Below are 20886 nucleotides of genomic sequence, written 5' to 3'. Positions count from 1 at the left end.
AGACCCAGTCATTGGTAGTGAAGTGCTGCTGTTCCGCCGAGTGACTCACCCGTGCGTTCTGCAGCTGAAACTCCACTATCGCCTGCTGCTGCTCGCACAGTCTGGCCAGCATGTGCAAGGTGGAGTTCCACCTTGTGGGCACGTCGCATATGAGGCGGTGAGCGGGAAGGCCGAAGTTACGCTGCAGCGCTGACAGGCGAGCAGCAGCAGGGTGAGAACGCTGAAAGAGCGCACAGACGGCCCGCACTTTATGCAGCAGCTCTGACATATCGGGGGAATTTTTAAGGAATCTTTGCACCACCAAATTCAGCACATGCGCCAGGCAAGGGATGTGCGTCAAACCGGCTAGTCCCAGAGCTGCTACGAGATTTTGCCCATTATCGCACACCACCAGGCCGGGCTTGAGTCTCACTGGCACAAACCACTCATCGGTCTGTTGTTCAAGGCCTGTCCACAGCTCCTGCGCGGTGTGGGGTTTGTCCCCCAAACAGATAAGTTTTAAAACTGCCTGCTGTCGATTACCCCTGGCTGTGCTGAAGTTGGTGGTGAAGGTGTTACGCTGACCAGATGAGGAGCTGGTAGAGGATGTGGAAGCAGAGTAGGAGGAGGAAGCAACAGGAGACAAACTGAAGCGCCCTGCAATCCTCGGTGGTGGAAGGACATGCGCCAAACTGCTATCCGCCTCAGGCCCAGCCACCACTGCATTTACCCAGTGTGCTGTTATGGAGATATAACGGCCCTGACCGTGCTTACTGGTCCACGTATCCGTAGTCAGGTGCACCTTGCCACAGATGGCGTTGCGCAGTGCACACCTGATTTTGTCCCATACTTGGTTGTGCAGGGAAGGGATGGCTCGCCTTGAAATGTAGTGGCGGCTGGGCACGACGTACTGTGGGACAGCCACCGCCATAAGGCCTTTAAAACTATCCGTCGCCACCAGACGGAATAACAGCATTTGAAAGGCCAGTAATTTAGAAATGCTGGCATTCAGGGCTAGGGATCGCGGGTGGGTAGGGGGGTACTTCCTCTTCCTCTCCAGCGTTCGGGGAAATGGAGAGCTGAACGCTTCCGTGGGACATTGTGGAGATGCTTGGTGACCCAGGTGTTGGTGTTGCTGCCAGATCCTTTGTTTGCGGGGTAGCAGGTGGCACTGTCACTCTAGAGGTGGATGAAGAGGCCAAAACTGCAGCAGAAGAGGAAGCAGGAGGAGCCAGAGACCTTTCTTGGTTTTTGAGGTGTCTACTCCACTGCAGCTCGTGCTTGCACTTAAATGCCTGGTCATGCAGGTTGTGATCAGGTTGAGAACATTTATGCCTCGCTTCAGGTTCTGATTGCACAGCGTGCAAACCACTCGTGTCTTGTCGTCAGTACATTGTCTGAAGAACTGCCACGCCAGGGAACTCCTTGGAGCTGGTTTAGGTGTGCTCGGTCCCTTGCAGCGGTGGGCAGTAACAGGCGTACTGTCTAGAGGACGGCCGCTCTGTTTTTGCACCCTGCTTCCTCTTCTGCTGTGCTGGTGGCTCTGTGCGACCACCACCTCTTCCTCCGAAGTACATAGGTCACTCGCATGACCTTGATTCCATGTGGGGTCGAGGACCTCATCGTCCTCCACATCATCTTCCACCCAGTCTTCACCCCTGCCTTCCTTGTCGGTTTGCACACTTTCGAACGCCCCAGCAGTTGGCACCTGTGTTTCGTCATCATCCGAGACGTGCTGCGATGGTCCTCCCATGTACTCATCTTGAAAGATAAGTGGTTGGGTATCGGTGCACTCAATCTCTTCCACTTTTGGGGCAGGGCTAGGTGGATGGCTCTGGGAAACCCTGCTAACAGAGTCATCAAAAAGCAGAAGAGACTGCTGCATGACTTGGTGCTCAGACTGCTTGGCTGATTTGCAAGGGGGTGAGGTGAAAGACTGATGGACATCGGCTGCAGGTGCCAACTGTGGTCTTTCAGCAGGAGACTGGGTGGGAGACAATGTGAAGGAACTGGATCCACTGTCAGCAACCCAATCTACTATCGCCTGTACTTGTTCAGGCCTCACCATTCGTAGAGCAGCATTAGGCCCAACCAAATACCGCTGCAGATTTTGTCGCCTACTCGGGGGTTTCACTGTGTAGCTGGAACAGATCGACCACGTCCTCTCCCTGCAACAGTAGCTCCACCAGCAGCACGACCTGGGGCACGTCCCTTATTTGACACTCTCCTCATATTTTTCGAATTTAGGATCTTGCCCTAAATGGGTGTTTAATTAATAGTAGAATAGAACGACAGGGTGTATCTCACACGTCCTGAACCAATGTAGGCCCGAATTAAATATTTCTTTGGCCAAAATGGCTGTATTTCAAATGCCTGAATCAAACCCCAGTATGTAGAGGGTGTATCTCACACGGCCTGAACCAGTGTAGGCCTGAGTTCAATTTTCGTGCACAAAATGGCGGTATTTCAAATGCCTGAATCAAACCCCTGTATGTAGAGGGTGTATCTCACACGGCCTGAACCAGTGTAGGCCTGAATTTAATATTCGTGCACCAAATGGCGGTATTTCAAATGGCTGTATTTCAAATGCCTGAATCAAACCCCTGTATGTAGAGGGTGTATCTCACACGGCCTGAACCAGTGTAGGCCTGAATTCAATATTGGTGCACCAAATGGCGGTATTTCAAATGCCTGAATCAAACCCCTGTATGTAGATGATGTATCTCACACGGCCTGAACCAGTGTAGGCCTGAATTAAATATTTATTTGGACAAAATGGCTGTATTTCAAATGCCTGAATCAAACCCCTGTATGTAGAGGGTGTATCTCACACGGCCTGAACCAGTGTAGGCCTGAATTCAATATTGGTGCACCAAATGGCGGTATTTCAGATGCCTGAATCAAACCCCTGCATGTAGAGGATGTATCTCACAGAGCCTGAACCAGTGTAGGCCTGAATTCAATATTGGTGCACCAAATGGCGGTATTTCAAATCTCTGAATCTAACCCAAAAGTATTAAGGGTGTATGTCACAATGACATCTGCATCAAAGGCTGCCAACTAAATTTTTTGTGCCCAAACGAGTGTTTGTTTAACAACTGAATTTGACAGCAGTATATAAGCCTGTAATTTCACACGTGCTGATGCTGCAAGGCCTGAAAATAGTGTTTTTTGTCAAAAAAAGTGTGTTTTTAAAACCCCAGAAAATGATGGGTGTATTTCTACCTTAAATTGCACACTGACTAATCCAGATGTTGTACTAAAAGTAGTTGTAGAGCAGCACAAAAATGGACCTTCTGGCCTGTATGGAATGCACCAGCCACGGAGGGACAGCCAATCCAACGCCGTCCCATGGATATAAACGGTTCAAAGAAGGTAGCACAGCAGCATATCCAGTGTGTGCACTCTGGTCCGCAGTAAAAGTCACACTGGATATGCTGCTGTGCTACCTTCTTTAATCCAGATGTTGTAGATTGCCCAAAAAGTTTTTTTTTTTTGTAACAGAATATGAAAGCTGTATATATATTAAACTTGAATTTAACACTTGCAGATAATGAAAATACAGTTTTTTGACCAAAAAAAGTATGTTTTTCAAACCCCAGAAAATGATGGTAGTATTTCTAGCTTAAATTGCACACTGACTAATCCAGATGTTGTAGATTACAAAAAAAGTGTTTTTTTTGGTAACATAATATGAAAACTGTATATATTAAACTTGAATTTAAAGGGGTTCTGCACTTTCATTTAACTAATGATCTATCCTCTGAATAGATCATCAGCTTCTGATCGGTGGGGGTCCGACACCCAGGACCCCCGCCGATTAGCTGTTTGAGAAGGCAGCGGCGCTCTAGCAGTGCCGCGGCCTATCACTGTTTACCGCTGGACCGCCGGCCCACTGACGTCACGACTAGTATCAACTAGCGTGGGCTGGGCAAAGCTCTGTTCACTTGAATGGAGCTTTCACCACCAGACATCTGAGAAGCTCTGACAGACGTCCTTCAGAACCTCCTCCTTGAGGTTCCTTTTGTTTTGCTTTCATTTTCTCATCTCGTTAGCCTCTCTCAGCTGTCATGTAGTTGCACTGATTGCATCCCTTTAAATCCTATCCCATACTGCTTCACTTTGCGGTTTATACAACTTCCTGGAGTGTATGCATGCTGGATGCTTCTACTGAGTCTTCTACAGATAAGTTTTGTTCATTCATTTGTATTTTCCTGTTTGCTGGATCTCAGGTGACCCTGACTCCCTCCGTATCAAGTGTAGGGAGCCGGTGGTCGTGTCCCCTCACTATTATAGGGTGTTCAGGTGTTATACAGTCGAGGTACGAGGATATGCGATCTTCTACCATTGAGAATTTTGCATAGGCTGAGCAGTTAGGGAGAGAGTCAGGTCTGTTGCAGGGCTCCCCCTTTTGTTCCTTAGTTTTGGATCCAGTCAGTCGGATCTTCCTTTTGTGTCTTCTTGTTTGCTGTACACCTTCCGTGACATTATAAACCGCCAAAACAGTCTTAAGCATGAATCCGGTTTCAACCTTGATTGACCGCATTTCCGAGGTAGAAGATCTCCGGAAAACTGTCTCTCAGTTTGAGGTGACCGTTTCTGCTTGCGTTCATGGAGTTTGTTCTGAGCCTAAGATCTCGCTTCCGGATACGTTCTCCGGGGGTAGTGAGAATTTAGTTCGTTTTAGAGAGGCTTGTAAACTCCATTTTTGCTTACTTCCCCATTCCTCTGGTGATGAGGAGCGGAGGGTGGGGATCATCATCTCGCTGCTCAGGGATAATGCTCAGTCTTGGGCTTTTTTGCTGCCGGTGGGGGCACCGCCCCTCCGTTCAGTGGATGAATTTTTTTTTAGCCCTGGGTCAGATATATGATGATCCGGATCGTATTGCTCTGGCTGAGTCTAGACTATGTCTTTTATGCCAGGGTAAACAATCCGCAGAGATATACTGCTCAGAATTTCGGAGATGGGCAGCTGATACTGGTTGGAACGATGCTGCACTCCGAAGTCAATTTTGCCATGGTCTTTCAGAGGGATTGAAAGATGCATTTGCCTTTCATGAGAGACCTACCTCCTTGGACTCTGCCATGTCTCGGGCCGTTCGTATTGACAGTCGTCTTAGACAGAGAGGAGAGATCACTCCTTCCTGTCATACTCAGTCCAAGGACAGTGCGGCGGTCTCATTCTGTGCACAGGGGTCTCAGTCGCTCTCAATCCCTTCTGAGCAGGGGCCCATGCAGCTGGGTTTGCTTGCCTCTGACAATAGAGGATTCAGCTCTCATGGGAATGTTTGTTTCTGTTGTGGAGGTATAAATCATTTGGCAGATGTTTGTCCCTCTAGGAGATTCAGGCAGTTTTTTGAGAGTAATAAAGAAACAAAAAGAAAAAAGTCCTCTAAAAACGTTTCATCTTTTACTATTGGCAAGGTTGATGCGGAAATTGAAGCTTTTCCGTTTGCTTGTAGTTCCCGTTTTGTCCTACCTGCCAGGGTGGCGCTAGAGAGCAAGAATATTTTTTGTGAGATTTTTGTAGATAGTGGAGCAGCTGTCAATCTTATTTATAATCAATTTGCTATAACTCATGGTTTCCAGGTATGCACTTTGGGAAAGGATATACCTGTTTTTTCTATTGATTCCGTTCCACTTTCTCAGAAATCGTTAAAGGGCATAGTTGACAATATCCGTTTGATTGTGAGTGATACTCATGTTGAGGATGTGTCATGTTTCGTCCTAAACGGGTTGCCTACTCCTCTAGTGTTGGGGCTACCCTGGCTCACTAAACATAACCCCACCATTGATTGGCAAGCGAGGCAAATAAATGGTTGGAGTGACTTTTGCAGAGAGAATTGCCTCACGACATCTGTTTCAGAGGTTTCTACTAAGACTGTACCATCTTTTCTCTCTGAATTTTCGGATGTGTTTTCTGAGAGTGGTGTTCAGGAATTGCCCCCTCACAGGGAGTACGATTGCCCTATTAATCTCACCCCAGGCGCCAAGCTGCCTAAATCTCGTTTATACAATCTCTCCCAACCTGAAAGGGTCGCTATGCGTGCTTATATCTCTGAGAGTCTGAGAAAGGGACACATACGACCCTCGAAGTCACCTGTTGCCGCTGGTTTTTTCTTTGTTAAGAAAAAAGATGGTTCTTTAAGACTATGTCTGGATTTCAGGGAGCTGAACAGTATCACAATTCGTGACCCTTATCCGCTTCCTCTGATCCCGGACCTGTTTAACCAGATTGTTGGGGCTAAAGTTTTTTCCAAATTGGATCTAAGAGGGGCATACAACCTGGTCAGGGTCAGAGAAGGAGACGAATGAAAGACGGCCTTCAATACCCCTGAGGGCCATTTTGAGAATTTGGTTATGCTTTTTGGTTTGATGAATGCTCCAGCCGTCTTTCAGCATTTTGTGAACAGCATTTTTTATCATTTAATGGGGAAATTTGTATTAGTGTATCTGGATGACATTTAGATTTTTTCTCCTGATTTCAAAACTCATAAGGAACATTTACTTCAGGTCTTGCTCATCCGGCGGGAGAATAAATTGTACGCTAAACTGGAAAAATGTGTGTTTGCGGTTCCAGAAATTCAATTTCTGGGGTTTCTTCTCTCCGCTTCTGGTTTTCGCATGGACCCCGAGAAGGTCCGCGCTGTGCTTTAGTGGGAGCTTCCTGAGAATCAGAAGGCGCTGATGCGTTTTCTGGGTTTTGCCAATTATTACAGGAAGTTTATTTTGAATTATTCCTCTGTTGTTAAACCACTCACTGATATGACTAGAAAGGGGGTAGATTTTTCCTCCTGGTCGGTAGAGGCGCGTAAGGCCTTTTCTAATATCAAGGAGAGTTTTGCTTCCGCTCCCATCTTGGTACAACCTGATATTTCTCTACCCTTCATAGTTGAGGTTGATGCTTCTGAGGTGGGTGTGGGTGTGGGTGCGGTCTTGTCTCAGGGTCCCTCTCCTGCCAAATGGCGACCGTGTGCCTTTTTCTCGAAGAAACTCTCCTCCGCAGAGAGAAATTACGATGTGGGAGATAGGGAGTTGTTGGCCATCACGTTAGCTTTTGAGGAATGGCGCCATTGGCTAGAGGGAGCCAGACACCCTATTACCGTGTTTACTGACCATAAGAATCTGGCCTACTTGGAGTCAGCCAAGCGTCTGAACCCGAGACAGGCCAGATGGTCTTTGTTCTTTTCAAGGTTTAATTTTGTTGTCACCTTCCGCCCTGGGGTTAAGAATGTGAAGGCGGATGCCCTGTCACGTTGTTTTCTGGGAGGTGGGAATTTTGAAGACCCGGGTCCCATTTTGGCTGAAGGTGTGGTGGTCTCTGCTCTATATCCTGAATTGGAGGCAGAGGTTCAGGTAGCCCAGTCAGACGCTCCTGATCTTTGTCCTCCTGGGAGGTTGTTTGTGCCTCTCGCTTTAAGACACAAGATTTTTAAGGAGCACCACGATACTGTCCTTGCTGGGCACCCGGGGGCAAGAGCCACAGTGGATCTCATCGCTAGGAGATTCTGGTGGCCGGCGCTTCGTAAGTCGGTTGAGGGTTTTGTGGCAGCCTGCGAGACCTGCGCTCGTGCCAAAGTCCCTCATTCACGGCCATCAGGTCCTCTCCTTCCGTTACCCATTCCTTCCCGTCCTTGGACACATCTGTCCATAGACTTCATTACGGACCTGCCTCGTTCCTCGGGGAAGACTGTGATTCTGGTGGTGGACCGTTTTAGCAAAATGGTGCATTTCATTCCTTTTCCTGGCTTGCCCAATGCTAAGATGCTGGCGCAGGCATTTATTGATCACATTGTCAAATTGCACGCAGTTTGTTTCCAGATTCTGGAAGGCTTTCTGTTCTCGCTTGAGGGTTCGGTTGTCATTCTCTTCTGCTTTCCACCCGCAGTCGAATGGTCAGACAGAGCGCGTCAATCAGAATCTGGAGACATATCTGCGCTGTTTTGTGGCAGAGAATCAGGAGGATTGGTGTTCTTTTTTGTCCCTTGCTGAGTTTGCTTTAAATAACCGTCGTCAGGAGTTCTCTGATAAGTCACCATTTTTTGGTGCATATGGGTTTCATCCGCAGTTTGGGACATTCTCTGGAGAGGGGTCTTCTGGTTTGCCTGATGAGGACAGATTCTCCTCATCTTTGTCATCGATTTGGCAAAAGATTCAGGATAATCTAAAGAGCATGAGTGAGAGATATAAGCATGTGGCGGATAAGAGACTTGTGCCTGGTCCGGACCTGAATGTTGGTGATCTGGTGTGGTTGTCTACTAAGAATATCAAATTGAAAGTTCCCTCCTGGAAGTTGGGTCCTAAGTTTATTGGGCCTTACAAAATCTTGTCCGTCATCAATCCTGTTGCCTACCGTCTTGATCTTCCTCAGACTTGGAAGATCCATAATGTTTTTCATAAGTTCTTATTAAAACCTTATGTCCAACCCATTGTACCCTCGTCTTTGCCTCCTCCTCCGATTGTGGTTGATGGTAATCTTGAATTTCAGGTCTCTAGGATTGTGGATTATCGTGTTGTCCGCGGTTCTCTCCAGTACCTCGTTCATTGGGAGGGTTATGGTCCTGAGGAGAGGATGTGGGTCCCAGTGATGGACATTAAGGCCACTCGTCTCATCAGGGCTTTCCATAGGTCCCATCCTGAGAAGGTGGGCTCTGAGTGTCCGGAGTCCACTCGTAGAAGGAGCTTTCACCACCAGACATCTGAGAAGCTCTGACAGACGTCCTTCAGAACCTCCTCCTTGAGGTACCTTTTGTTTTGCTTTCATTTTCTCATCTCGTTAGCCTCTCTCAGCTGTCATGTAGTTGCACTGATTGCATCCCTTTAAATCCTATCCCATACTGCTTCACTTTGCGGTTTATACAACTTCCTGGAGTGTATGCATGCTGGATGCTTCTACTGAGTCTTCTACAGATAAGTTTTGTTCATTCATTTGTATTTTCCTGTTTGCTGGATCTCAGGTGACCCTGACTCCCTCCGTATCAAGTGTAGGGAGCCGGTGGTCATGTCCCCTCACTATTATAGGGTGTTCAGGTGTTATACAGTCGAGGTACGAGGATATGCGATCTTCTACCATTGAGAATTTTGCATAGGCTGAGCAGTTAGGGAGAGAGTCAGGTCTGTTGCAGGGCTCCCCCTTTTGTTCCTTAGTTTTGGATCCAGTCAGTCGGATCTTCCTTTTGTGTCTTCTTGTTTGCTGTACACCTTCCGTGACAGGAGCTTAGCCGCACCCTTGCTAGTTGATACTAGTTGTGACGTCAGTGGGCCAGCGGCCCGGCGGTAAACGGTGAGAAGGCTTCTGCGCTGCTGTAGCGCCACTGCCTTCTCAAACAGCTGATCGGCGGGGGTCCTGGGTGTCGGACCCCCGCCGATCAGAAACTGATGATCTATCCAGAGGATAGATCATCAGTTAAATGAAAGTGCAGAACCCCTTTAACACTTGCAGATCAGGAAAATACAGTTTTTTGACCAAAAAAACTGTTTTTAAAACCCCAGGAAATGATGGGTGTTTTTCTAGCTTAAATTGCACACTGACTAATCCAGATGTTGTAGATTGCCAAAAAAATGTTTTTTTGGTAACAAAATATGAAAGCTGTATATATATTAAGCTTGAATTTAACACTTGCAGATCAGGGAAATACAGTTTTTTGACAAAAAAGTATGTTTTTCAAACCCCAGAAAATGATGGGTGTATTTCTAGTTTAAATTGCACACTGACTAATCCAGATGTTGTAGATTGCCCAAAAAAATTGTGATTTTCAATGTCCCAAAAGCTCAGATGCAGTGCTGGTGCACTGAACGTGCATAAAATGGCCGCCGCCGCCCACCTAACTAACAGAATTATAAAAGTTGTTGTGACGGTATCACTGTATCTCACCGCCTTGTAATTCCTTAATTCCAAATAGTTGAAGAATCCTGAGAAATCGCTGGTAGCGCTGAATAATTCCACATATGAGCCAAAGCTGAATACTAGAACAGACTTTACTGGAAGCAACACAGCATTCAAAAATACCATTTCTTTTATCCCCTGCTCCCATGCAAGGGAGACACCCACAATAAACATACATTAACCCATAACACAAAGGTTACAACCCACATAACATCCTCTCCTCTGCCTGTGATATAATTATGGTACACAATGGTTAACATAATTATCACAGGCAGGACACTACACAATGTCTTCTGTCCTGGAGACAACCGAGGTGTAATTCAATTATCTCTCAGGACAAAGGGAAATCGTGAATACACACAGGGAGACAATAGGACAGACATCACTACTCACTATACAAGGTCCCACCCTTTACAGTACACACAGACATTTAACACATCCCAAAATGGCACGAATTAGACCAGGGGTTCAAAAGTTAGTAAAAGTCTTTTAAGCAGGGAGAGGAAAACATGCGAACAACCATAGAAGGGCATCCTTCACAATGGCCCCCCCTTTTTCTCCCTGCTCCGGCTGACATGGTTAGACCTTTCCTGGTCTAGTAGGGGCTGGCGGTGCTTCAGGCTTAGTCAGATAGTAAGTCAGTTTACCTTGACAGCCCGTCCTCGTTGCCTTTTGCTTGCCAGGGCGGTAATGGATGGTGAAATCATAGGGTTGGAGGGCAAGGCTCCACCGTAATAAACGATCATTGTCTCCAGAGACCCTATTGAGCCAGACCAAGGGGTTGTGGTCAGCCATGAGAGTGAAGGCACGGCCATACAGATGGGGGGTGAGTTTTTTGAGGGCCCAGACCAGCGCCAGGCACTCTTTCTCAATGGCCGCATAACTGACTTCCCTTGGCAACAATTCCCGACTCAGGTAGATCACCGGGTGCTCCCCTCCATCCTCACTGATCTGGCTTAATACTGCCCCCAGTCCAAACCTTGAGGCATCTGTGTGAACCATAAACCTTTTGTTAGGATCTGGGGCAGCCAACACAGGAGCATTAATTAGAGCATTTTTCAAAGCTTGGAAAGCCACCTCACACTCCGGGGACCACAGGACTTGTCGGGGTAATTTCTTTTTTGTGAGGTCAGTCAGGGGTTTGGCTAGGGTGCTGTAGTCGGGTACAAAACGTCGGTAGTAGCCGGCTGTCCCCAGGAAGGCCATGACTTGTGTCTTGGTACGGGGAGTGGGCCAATTAGCAACGACCTCAATTTTATCCGATTCCGGTCGTTCCTTACCGCAACCTACTCGATGGCCCAAGTATTGTACCTCTGCCATACCGAAGTGACACTTGTCTGGCTTCAAGCTTAAACCGGCCCCCCTAATCCTATCCAATACTTCTCCTGCATGTTCTAAGTGTGCCTCCCAGGTATCGCTATGGATGGCGATATCATCCAGGTAGGCACATGCATAATCCTGCAGACCCTCTAATAGGCGGTCCACCATTCGCTGGAATGTGGTCGGGGCGTTCTTCCTCCCGAACGGCATAACCCGGAATTGGTATAAGCCGAACGGGGTGATGAAAGCTGATTTGGGGATCGCATCCTCCTCGAGAGGAATCTGCCAGTACCCTTTACATAGATCGATCGTGGTCAGATACCTCCCCGTGGATATGCGGTCCAGTAATTCGTCCATCCGAAGCATGGGATAAGCGTCTGTGACCGTCTTGTCATTGAGTCGCCTGTAGTCTACACAGAAGCGGGTTGTACCATCCCGCTTCAGTGCTAGAACTACAGGGGAGGCCCAAGGACTTTCTGAGTGCTCTATTACCCCTAGCCGGAGCATTTCTTCTATTTCTTTCCGCATCCCATCTCTGACAGCTTCAGGGATGCGGTAAGTGGGTTGCCTTAGTGGCGTCTGCCCTGGAGTTTCCACTTTGTGGACAGTCAGTGGGGTTTACCCGGGTTTTTTGGGAGAATGTGACCCTTTTGGACTTGAGTAAGCGGACTGCCTGAGCTTTCTCCTGGGGGGCTAGTTGTTCCCCTAAATGGACTAACTCTATCTTTCTTGTTTCTCGGGTACCCCCTAACATGTAGGGTAATGGTAGTGCCTCTGTGTCCTCACGCAGATGGCAGTTACCTCTTCTGTTCTTTCCTGATATGCTTTGAGCATGTTGACATCCTCATTCCCACAGCTAGCTACAGTATAGGTTGTATCACATACCTGTCCTATAACCTTATAAGGTCCCTGCCAGGCAGTCTGAAGCTTGTCGGTACGGACGGGTTTCAGTACCATCACCTTCTGTCCTACTTGAAAGCTTCGGTACCTGGCCTTCCTGTCATACCATACTTTTTGGCGTTGTTGGGCCGCCTGGAGGTTGTTCTGGACAGCCTGAGTCAACTCCTCCATGCGGTCCCGCAGCTCCAACACATATGGTACAATCGGGGTCCCTTCTATTTCTGTGTGACCTTCCCAGTGATCCTTAATGAGATCTAGTGGCCCCCTCACCCGCCTCCCATATAATAGTTCAAAGGGTGAAAACCCGGTGGATTCCTGCGGCACCTCCCGGTAGGCGAACAGTAAGTGCGGCAGGAATCGATCCCAGTCCCTATAGGCTCCTATGAACGCTTTCAACATATGTTTCAACATTCCGTTGAAACGCTCACAGAGACCATTGGTCTGGGGGTGGTACGGGGAGCTGGTTATCGAGTTAACCCCACACAACTTCCATAGTTGTTGGGTGACCTCGGCAGTGAACTGCGAGCCCTGGTCTGATAGAATCTCTTTGGGAAATCCCACTCGAGAGAATATCTTGACCAGGGCAACCGCCACTGTCTCAGCATGAATATTTGGGAGGGCTGCGGCCTCCGGATAACGGGTGGCGTAGTCTACTACGGTAAGTATATAGTGCTTACCGGAGTGACTAGGCTTCGCTAGGGGTCCTACAATGTTCACTGCAACCATCGCAAAGGGCTCCTCTATTATAGGAAGGGGAATCAGTTTAGCCCTCGGGTGATCCCCTCTCTTACCTACCCGTTGGCATACTTCACAGGTTTGACAGTACACCCGGACGTCGTCAGATACCCCAGGCCAAAAGAAGTTCTGGGTTATCCGGTGTAACGTCTTGCGTCTTCCTAGATGTCCAGCTAATGGGACATCATGCGCTACTCGCAATAGCTCTTGCCGGTATTTTCTCGGTATTACCAGCTGGCGCTTTTGCTGGGGCCCGGGTGCATTGACCCGAGTCTCAGTAAAACGATACAAGCGACCTTCCTCCCATACTAGCTGCTCCTTTTCTAACCCCCCGTGTCCTCCCTTAGCTTTTTCCCTGTAATGGCTGAGGGTGGGATCCCCTCCCGGGTGGGATCCCCTCCCACTTCCTTCCCAAAATCCTCTGGAGTATCCCAGGGAAGGGGGTCTACACTCAAGGGTATAGTCAGTTGGCTTACCTGGGTCTCGGTTGGTTGTGGGTGGCTCTCGGCAGCACGACTTTGGGCTCGGGTTGCCACGGATTGTACTTCTTGCAGAGAAGTGGCTGCAAAAGCGGAAATCAAAAGGCCAATATCATTGCCCAACACTACCTCGGCGGGCAACTCTTTCATTACCCCAACCTGTACGTTGCCCGCTCCGGCACTCCAATCCAGATGTACCTGAGCGGTAGGAATCCGGTACACTTCCCCCCCCCCCCCCCCCGCCACTTGCACAGCAATTGACTTCCCCGGTCTCTCTTTGTTGTCAATGAGGTGGCTTTGTACCAGGGTTATGGTAGCGCCACTGTCTCGTAGTCCTCGGGCAATTTTCCCATTAATCATCACCAGCTGACAATGATGTTTGCGGTTGTCAGTGATGGTGGATTGAACACTAAGGGCTTCATACAAGTTACCCAGGGGTTCTTCCCGGCTTAATTCTTTGGCATCCCACACAGAGGGTACTTGGTAATCCACACAGTGAACTGCGCCCGGGGTTGAGAGAAACTGGGTCGGGTCCAGCTGGTTCTGGGAGGCTCCAATGGACAGTTGTTCCAAATATGCCCCACTTGGTTACACCGATGACAAATGATGTCATTGTTGGGTGGCCGGATATAGCGAGGTGTAGCTGTCACCGGCCTGCTGGGCTGTTGGTACCTGGGGGCCGCTGAAGCTGTGGGACGTGGAGGTTGGGTTCTTGGAGTAGGTGCTGTAGTTTTCAGAGTATCTGCATAGTCGTCTGCCAATTTGGCAGCCTCTGGTAGGGAAAGGGGCTTGCGGTCTCTTACCCACTCTTTCACCTCTGCTTGGATGTGGTCGTAGAACTGCTCCAGTAGTACCAACTGCAGGAAGTCATCCAGGGTTGTAGCTTGGCAGCTGGTGATCCAATGGGTAGCTGATTGTTGCAGGCGACAGGCCCATTCTGCGTAAGAGTCCTTTTCCAGCTTATGTAAATCCCAGAATTTTTGCCGGTATGCCTCTGGCGTTATTGCATACCGGGCGAGGAGGGCTTCCTTAACCCGGGCATAGCTGTGAACGTCCTCCCAGGGTACCGCTCGGAAGGCATCTGCTGCTTTGCCAGATAGCTTCCCTGCGAGTATGGAAACCCAGTCTTCTGCTGGTACTCGATGTAGGATACACTGGCGCTCAAAGTCTGCCAGGTACCCATCAATTTCACAGTCCTTTTTGTCAAATGCTTTAAATGCACTGAAGGGAACCTTTCTGGAGTCCCCAGTGTTGCTGGTTCCGCTTGGGGAACTTACGGCTGCTTGCTGTGTCTCTGCCAGTTTTAACTGTAGCTCCAGCTGTGCTTTTTGCATATTTTCTTCCGCTATGATTTTCATCACCTGCATGATGATCTCCGGCATTGGGTTTGGTCCAAACCATGCCAGTCTCTCTCGCATCTCCCAGTTCATGTGAGATTCAGTTTCCCGAACCGTCGGCATATCCATCTCCCGAACGGCCGGTATTTCGGTTTCCTAACCAATTGTCACTGCCTCAGCCAAGAGGCCTCGGTCTAGTTCCATCAATTCGGCTATAATGACCCGCTTAGCCTTGCAGCCTGCACTTTTCCCACGAACTTCCAATAGTTCCTTTAATGTGCTGCGCTTGAGCTGTGTGTACCAGCTTTCCATTCGCTGTACACCCGCTTCCTTTGGATTCTTCGTTTAGGGAAAAAAAGGAAACTCCCGTTGCTGCCAACCAGTTGTGACGGTATCACTGTATCTTACCGCCTTGTAATTCCCTAATTCCAAATAGTTGAAGAATCCCCCATTCGCCAAATGAGAAATCGCTGGTAGCGCTAAATAATTCCACATATAAGCCAAAGCTGAATACTGGAACAGACTTTACTGGAAGCAGCACGGCATTCAAAAATACAATTTCTTTTATCCCCTGCTCCCATGCAAGGGAGACACCCATAATAAACATACATTAACCCATAACACAAAGGTTACAACCCACATAACATCCTCCCCTCTGCCTGTGATATAATTATGGTACACAATGGTTAACATAATTATCACAGGCAGGACACTACACAATGTCTTCTGTCCTGGAGACAACCGAGGTGTAATTCAATTATCTCTCAGGACAGAGGGAAATCCCCAATACACACGGGGAGACAATAGGACAGACATCACTACTCACTATACAAGGTCCCACCCTTTACAGTACACATAGACATTTAACACATCCCAAAATGGCACGAATTAGACCAGGGGTTCAAAAGTTTGTAAAAGTCTTTTAAGCAGGGAGAGGAAAACATGCGAACAACCATAGAAGGGCATCCTTCACAGTTGTGTTTTTTTAGTAGGCATGGCTGTGATGGCTTCTAAGGTCAGACAGTTAACCGCTTGTTGATTGGCTGCTCTGCAGCCTTTCAAAAAGCGCCAAGAAAGCGCCGAACACCGAACCCAAACTTTTACTGAAATGTTCGGGTCTGGGGTCCAAAAATCCTAAAGTTCGGTACGAACCTGAACTTTACAGTTCGGGTTCGCTCAACCCTATTCATGAGAACAACCCATCTTAGTTACTTTTATAAAAATGTTCATTGATTATTATGTTGCTAAATCACATTTTGTTTCTTTACAGACTGTGTTGCAAAAAGAACTCCCATAATAAGTTTCATGAAAATTCAAACAATTTGAAAAATGGAATCATATTAATGACTACAAAGTTATGATGTTCTGATCCATTCTTGTAACCAATATAATATATGTCTGTTGCTGAGTGTACTGTCCCTGGAAGCTGATCTGGCATTTCTCATTCAGTTTCTTTTGGGGGGTTTTGTTTGTAAATTTGCATTGTGTGATTTTAGTTAATTTCTGATACATTTAGGGTGCCTTCACACAATGCAGATTTTGTTGCACAATTTTCTGTGACTGAAAATCAGTTCCATTCATTTGAATAGGGAGGCAAGGACACGGATTTCTACGAGACCCATTTAGGTGGATGGAACCCATTTTCAGTCGTAGAAAATTCTGCAACAAAATCTGCAAAGTGTGAAGGTACCCTTAGAAATTCTGTAGAATCCAGAGAGCCAAAGATCACCGTTTCCTTGCTTACTTGACACATGTGCTAAAAGATTTTGAAGAGTTTTCTACTGTAAAGCCTATATTAGGTTGAGACAAATTGTAACAAAAAATCAGTTCTATTAATTGAACAACTGGAAAAACAATTTCTGTACAAATAAAACTTGGTAACCATGTTGAGGTCTGTTTTTCTACACTGCGTCTGATTACCTAATGGGATTGTATCATATTGATGCTTGCTTAAAGAAGTATTCCCATCACAGGCAATGGGGGCATATCGCTAGAATATGCCCCCATTGTCAGATACAGTGAGAACGGAGCGGGGAGAGCTGTGGCTGGAGAACCCAGCGCGGCCCCTGCTCCCATTCATTTCCATGGGGCAGACGGAAATAGCCGAGCCAGCGCTCGGCTATTTTCGGCGGCCCCATAGAAATAAATGGAGGGCGGCTGCACCCTCCGTTTATTTCCCCGCTTCGTTCTTATTGTAGGTGTGGGTCCCAGAGGTGGGACCCGCACCTATCAGACAATGGGGGCATATCCTAGCGATATGCCCCGATTGTCTGTGATGGGAATACCCCTTTAATCCACCTGGCTGATGCTCTCTGTGGAAGCAGGCCAACCCTATTAGACATCTTTCACACGAGCAATACGGATTGTGGTTTGCATTCAGTGTTTCAGTTTTTTCCACACGGGTGCAATCAGTTTTTGACGCGTTTTCACCGTCGTGAAAAAAAACAAACATCATTCCTAAACCTGGACATTTTATTGGAATGGGGATCTAACCGCTTATATACAGTATTAAGTAAAACTGTGGCAATTCCACTACCACTGTGCAGCTGCGTCATATAAGGGCCTTAACCCTTAGAGTACAGTCGTGGCCAAAAGTTTTTAGAATTACATAAATATTGGAAATTGGAAAAGTTGCTGCTTAAGTTTTTATAATAGCAATTTGCATATACTCCAGAATGTTATGAAGAGTGATCAGATGAATTGCATAGTCCTTCTTTGCCATGAAAATTAACTTAATCCCCCAAAAAAATTTCCACTGCATTTCATTGCTGTCATTAAAGGACCTGCTGAGATCATTTCAGTAATCATCTTGTTAACTCAGGTGAGAATGTTGATGAGCACAAGGCTGGAGATCATTATGTCAGGCTGATTGGGTTAAAATGGCAGACTTGACATGTTAACAGGAGAGTGATGCTTGAAATCATTGTTCTTCCATTGTTAACCATGGTGACCTGCAAAGAAACGTGTGCAGCCATCATTGCGTTGCATAAAAATAGCTTCACAGGCAAGGATATTGTGGCTACTAAGATTGCACCTCAATCAAGAATTTATAGGATCATCAAGAACTTCAAGGAAAGAGGTTCAATTCTTGTTAAGAAGGCTTCAGGGCGTCCAAGAAAGTCCAGCCAGCGCCAGGATCGTCTCCTAAAGCGGATTCAGCTGCGGGATCGGAGTGCCACCAGTGCAGAGCTTGCTCAGGAATGGCAGCAGGCAGGTGTGAGCGCATCTGCACGCACAGTGATGAAGACTTTTGGAAGATGGCCTGGTGTCAAGAAGTGCAGCAAAGAAGCCACTTCTCTCCAGGGACAGATTGATCTTCTGCAGAAAGTTTGGTGAATGGACTGCTGAGGACTGGGGCAAAGTCATATTCTCCGATGAAGCCTCTTTCCGATTGTTTGGGGCATCTGGAAAAAGGCTTGTCCGTAGAAGAAAAGGTGAGCGCTACCATCAGTCCTGTGTCATGCCAACAGTAAAGCATCCTGACACCATTCATGTGTGGGGTTGCTTCTCATCCAAGGGAGTGGGCTCACTGACAATTTTGCCCAAAAACACAGCCATGAATAAAGAATGGTACCAAAACACCCTCCAACAGCAACTTCTTCCAACAATCCAACAACAGTTTGGTGAAGAACAATGCATTTTCCAGCACGATGGAGCACCGTGCCATAAGGCTAAAGTGATAACTAAGTGGCTCGGGGACCAAAACGTTGACATTTTGGGTCCATGGCCTGGAAACTCCCCAGATCTTAATCCCATTGAGAACTTGTGGTCAATCCTCAAGAGGTGGGTGGACAAACAAAAACCCACTAATTCTGACAAACTCCAAGAAGTGATTATGAAAGAATGGGTTGCTATCAGTCAGAAGGCCCAGAAGTTGATTGAGAGCATGCCCAGTCGAATTGCAGAGGTCCTGAAAAAGAAGGGCCAACACTGCAAATACTGACTCTTTGTAATTTAATTGTCGATAAAAGCCTTTGAAGTGCGTGTAATTATTTTTCACTACATCACAGAAACAACTGAAACAAAGATCTAAAAGCAGTTTAGCAGCAAACTTTGTGAAAACTAATATTTGTGTCATTCTCAAAACTTTTGGCCACGACTGAACTCTGCAATTTTTTATTTTTGTGTTTTCGTACTAACTTTTTTATTTTTCCCCTTCACATAGCCTTATGAAAGCTTATTTTTTGCGGGACAAGTTGTATTTTCTGATGGCGCCATTTCCGGTTGCATACCATGTAGTTTACCAATGGGGTAGATTTGGGAAAAAATGCAATTCTGACAAAGGTTTTTATTTGTTTGTTTATTTTTTTTAACCGTACACTGTACGGTAAAATTTACCTGTTATCTTCATTTTCCAGGTCAGTACGGTTACAACGAAACCACACTTTTATATTTTTCTCTCATTTTTTAATACTGGAAAAAAATTGTGTGTGCGACTTTTTGATCACTTTTTATAAAAAAAATAATTGGGAAGTTGAAGTGACAAAAAATTGCGAATTGGCTGTTTTTATTTTTTTTTCCTGTTACGCCATTTGCCGTATTCCATTAATATTGTTATATTTTAATTGTATGGGCATTTTCGCACACGGTGATGCCCATGATGATTATTTTTTTATTAGTTTAGGCCTCTTTCACACAAACGTAAGGGCTCCATCGATGCCCGTGCTGTGGTCTGCATACGGCGATTCCGCAATACACGTGTCACCAGCCGTGTGAATTCCGCATCACAGATGCGGACCCATTGTCACGGTAGGTAAGCAGGGAAATAACCAAACACAGGGAAAACAAACAGAACAATAGACTAGGCCCAAAAGCTAGGGAGAAAAGGGTCACCTCCTAGCGATCCCTAAGTCTTTCCCTATACTGCTGTGCACATGTGCATACCCTTATGGTGGATATGCACATGCCCTCATGCCTAAGTCTATACACCCTGGAAAAACCCTGAGCAGTAGGGAAAAGGGAAAAGGTGACCTGCTTCTTAAAACAGGAGGAAGCAAGCGTCTCCCTAGAGGCCTAGATAAAAGACACCAAGGGAAGAAACAGAGAGGACTTATCTTGAGCTGAGCTGGAGCAGACGATCCACAACACATCCAAAGCCCACAGGAATTAACTATAACCCGCACAGGCCACTGGGAGAAGGAGGAATAAATAGCCTCGCTAACAATCAACCCAGTACACCTGAGGGAAGGTGGATCCAGCTCAAACCAAAACAAAGAGAAGAGTCAGACATGTGCAGCCAGTCTGAGAGATCTCCGCACATTCACAGGGCAAGGCGTGACACCCATTCACTTAAATGGGTCCGCAAAACCGGAGATGCAGTGCGGAACAGAAGCACGGAACGGAATCCCACGGAAGCACTACGGAGTGCTTCTGTAGTGTTCCATTTAGTGCTTCCGTTCCGCAAAAAGATAGAACTTGTTCTATCTTTTTGTGGAACGGACGGATCGCAGACCCCCATTCAAGCAAATGGGTCTGCGATTCGCATGCGGCTGCTCCACGGTTGGTGCCCATCCATTGCGGACCGCAGCACAGGCACAGAGCCCTTACGTTCGTGTAAAAGAAGCCTAAGTATTTTTATTTTAAGGAAAGGGGGGTGATTTGAACTTTTATATTTTTTTATATTTGTAAAAACTTTTTAACTTTTTTTTAAACTTTTTTTAAGTCACACTGGGGGACTATAACTGGCAATCATTAGATTGCCCATTGTTGTCATGGTAGGAGAGGGAAGGGAAGAAAACCATATACAACAACAGTAACAAAAACACCAGGCTAGGCCCCAAAGCTAGGGAAGAGGGAAGGGTCACCACCTGACAATCCATGAGCCTTTCCCTGACTGCTGACAGCATGAGCAAATCCTAAAGGTAGAAGTGCTCATGCGCTGGAGCCTAAGCCCTGCTGACACTGAAACAAACCCTTAGCTAGGGAGCTGGAGATAAGACAACTGGTTCCTTGCTCTTGTGAAGGAACCAGCGTCTCCCTGAGGCCTAGCCAGAATATACAACAAAAGGAAAGAACTCCAGGAGCAAATATAAACCGCAAAGGCTGTAGTGAGATGCGGGCATAAATAGAACCACTAAATAGCTAATGAGCAGAACCTGTGGGGAGGTGGGATCCTACCCAAAACAACAGCAAGGAAAAAAGAGAAAGATCTGTCAGATAGACTCACGTGCAGCAAGTCTATCAGATCTTCTCAGGCCTCTCACAGGGCAGGCCGTGACAGTTGTGTTCATTGACGGCTATATAGCCATCA

At 47.0% G+C, this 20886-nt stretch overlaps 1 protein-coding gene across 1 annotated transcript in view; it reads left to right on the top strand.

Annotated features, from left to right (window-relative positions):
• LOC120977268 (solute carrier family 22 member 5-like) overlaps window positions 1-16195 on the top strand; it is a 402654-nt gene extending 386459 nt beyond the window's left edge. Inside the window, exon 10 of the mRNA XM_040405119.1 lies at window positions 15907-16195. Coding sequence (XP_040261053.1) covers window positions 15907-15997 — 91 coding nt within the window. The 3' untranslated portion in view covers window positions 15998-16195. The remainder of the gene's footprint in view (window positions 1-15906) is intronic.
• The last annotated feature ends 4691 nt before the right edge of the window (window positions 16196-20886 follow it).

Source organism: Bufo bufo, chromosome 1 (genome assembly GCF_905171765.1).
Source record: "Bufo bufo chromosome 1, aBufBuf1.1, whole genome shotgun sequence".
Lineage (NCBI taxonomy): Eukaryota > Metazoa > Chordata > Amphibia > Anura > Bufonidae > Bufo > Bufo bufo.
Note: the sequence above shows the minus strand (reverse complement) of the source record. Positions and strands in the feature narration are given on the sequence as shown.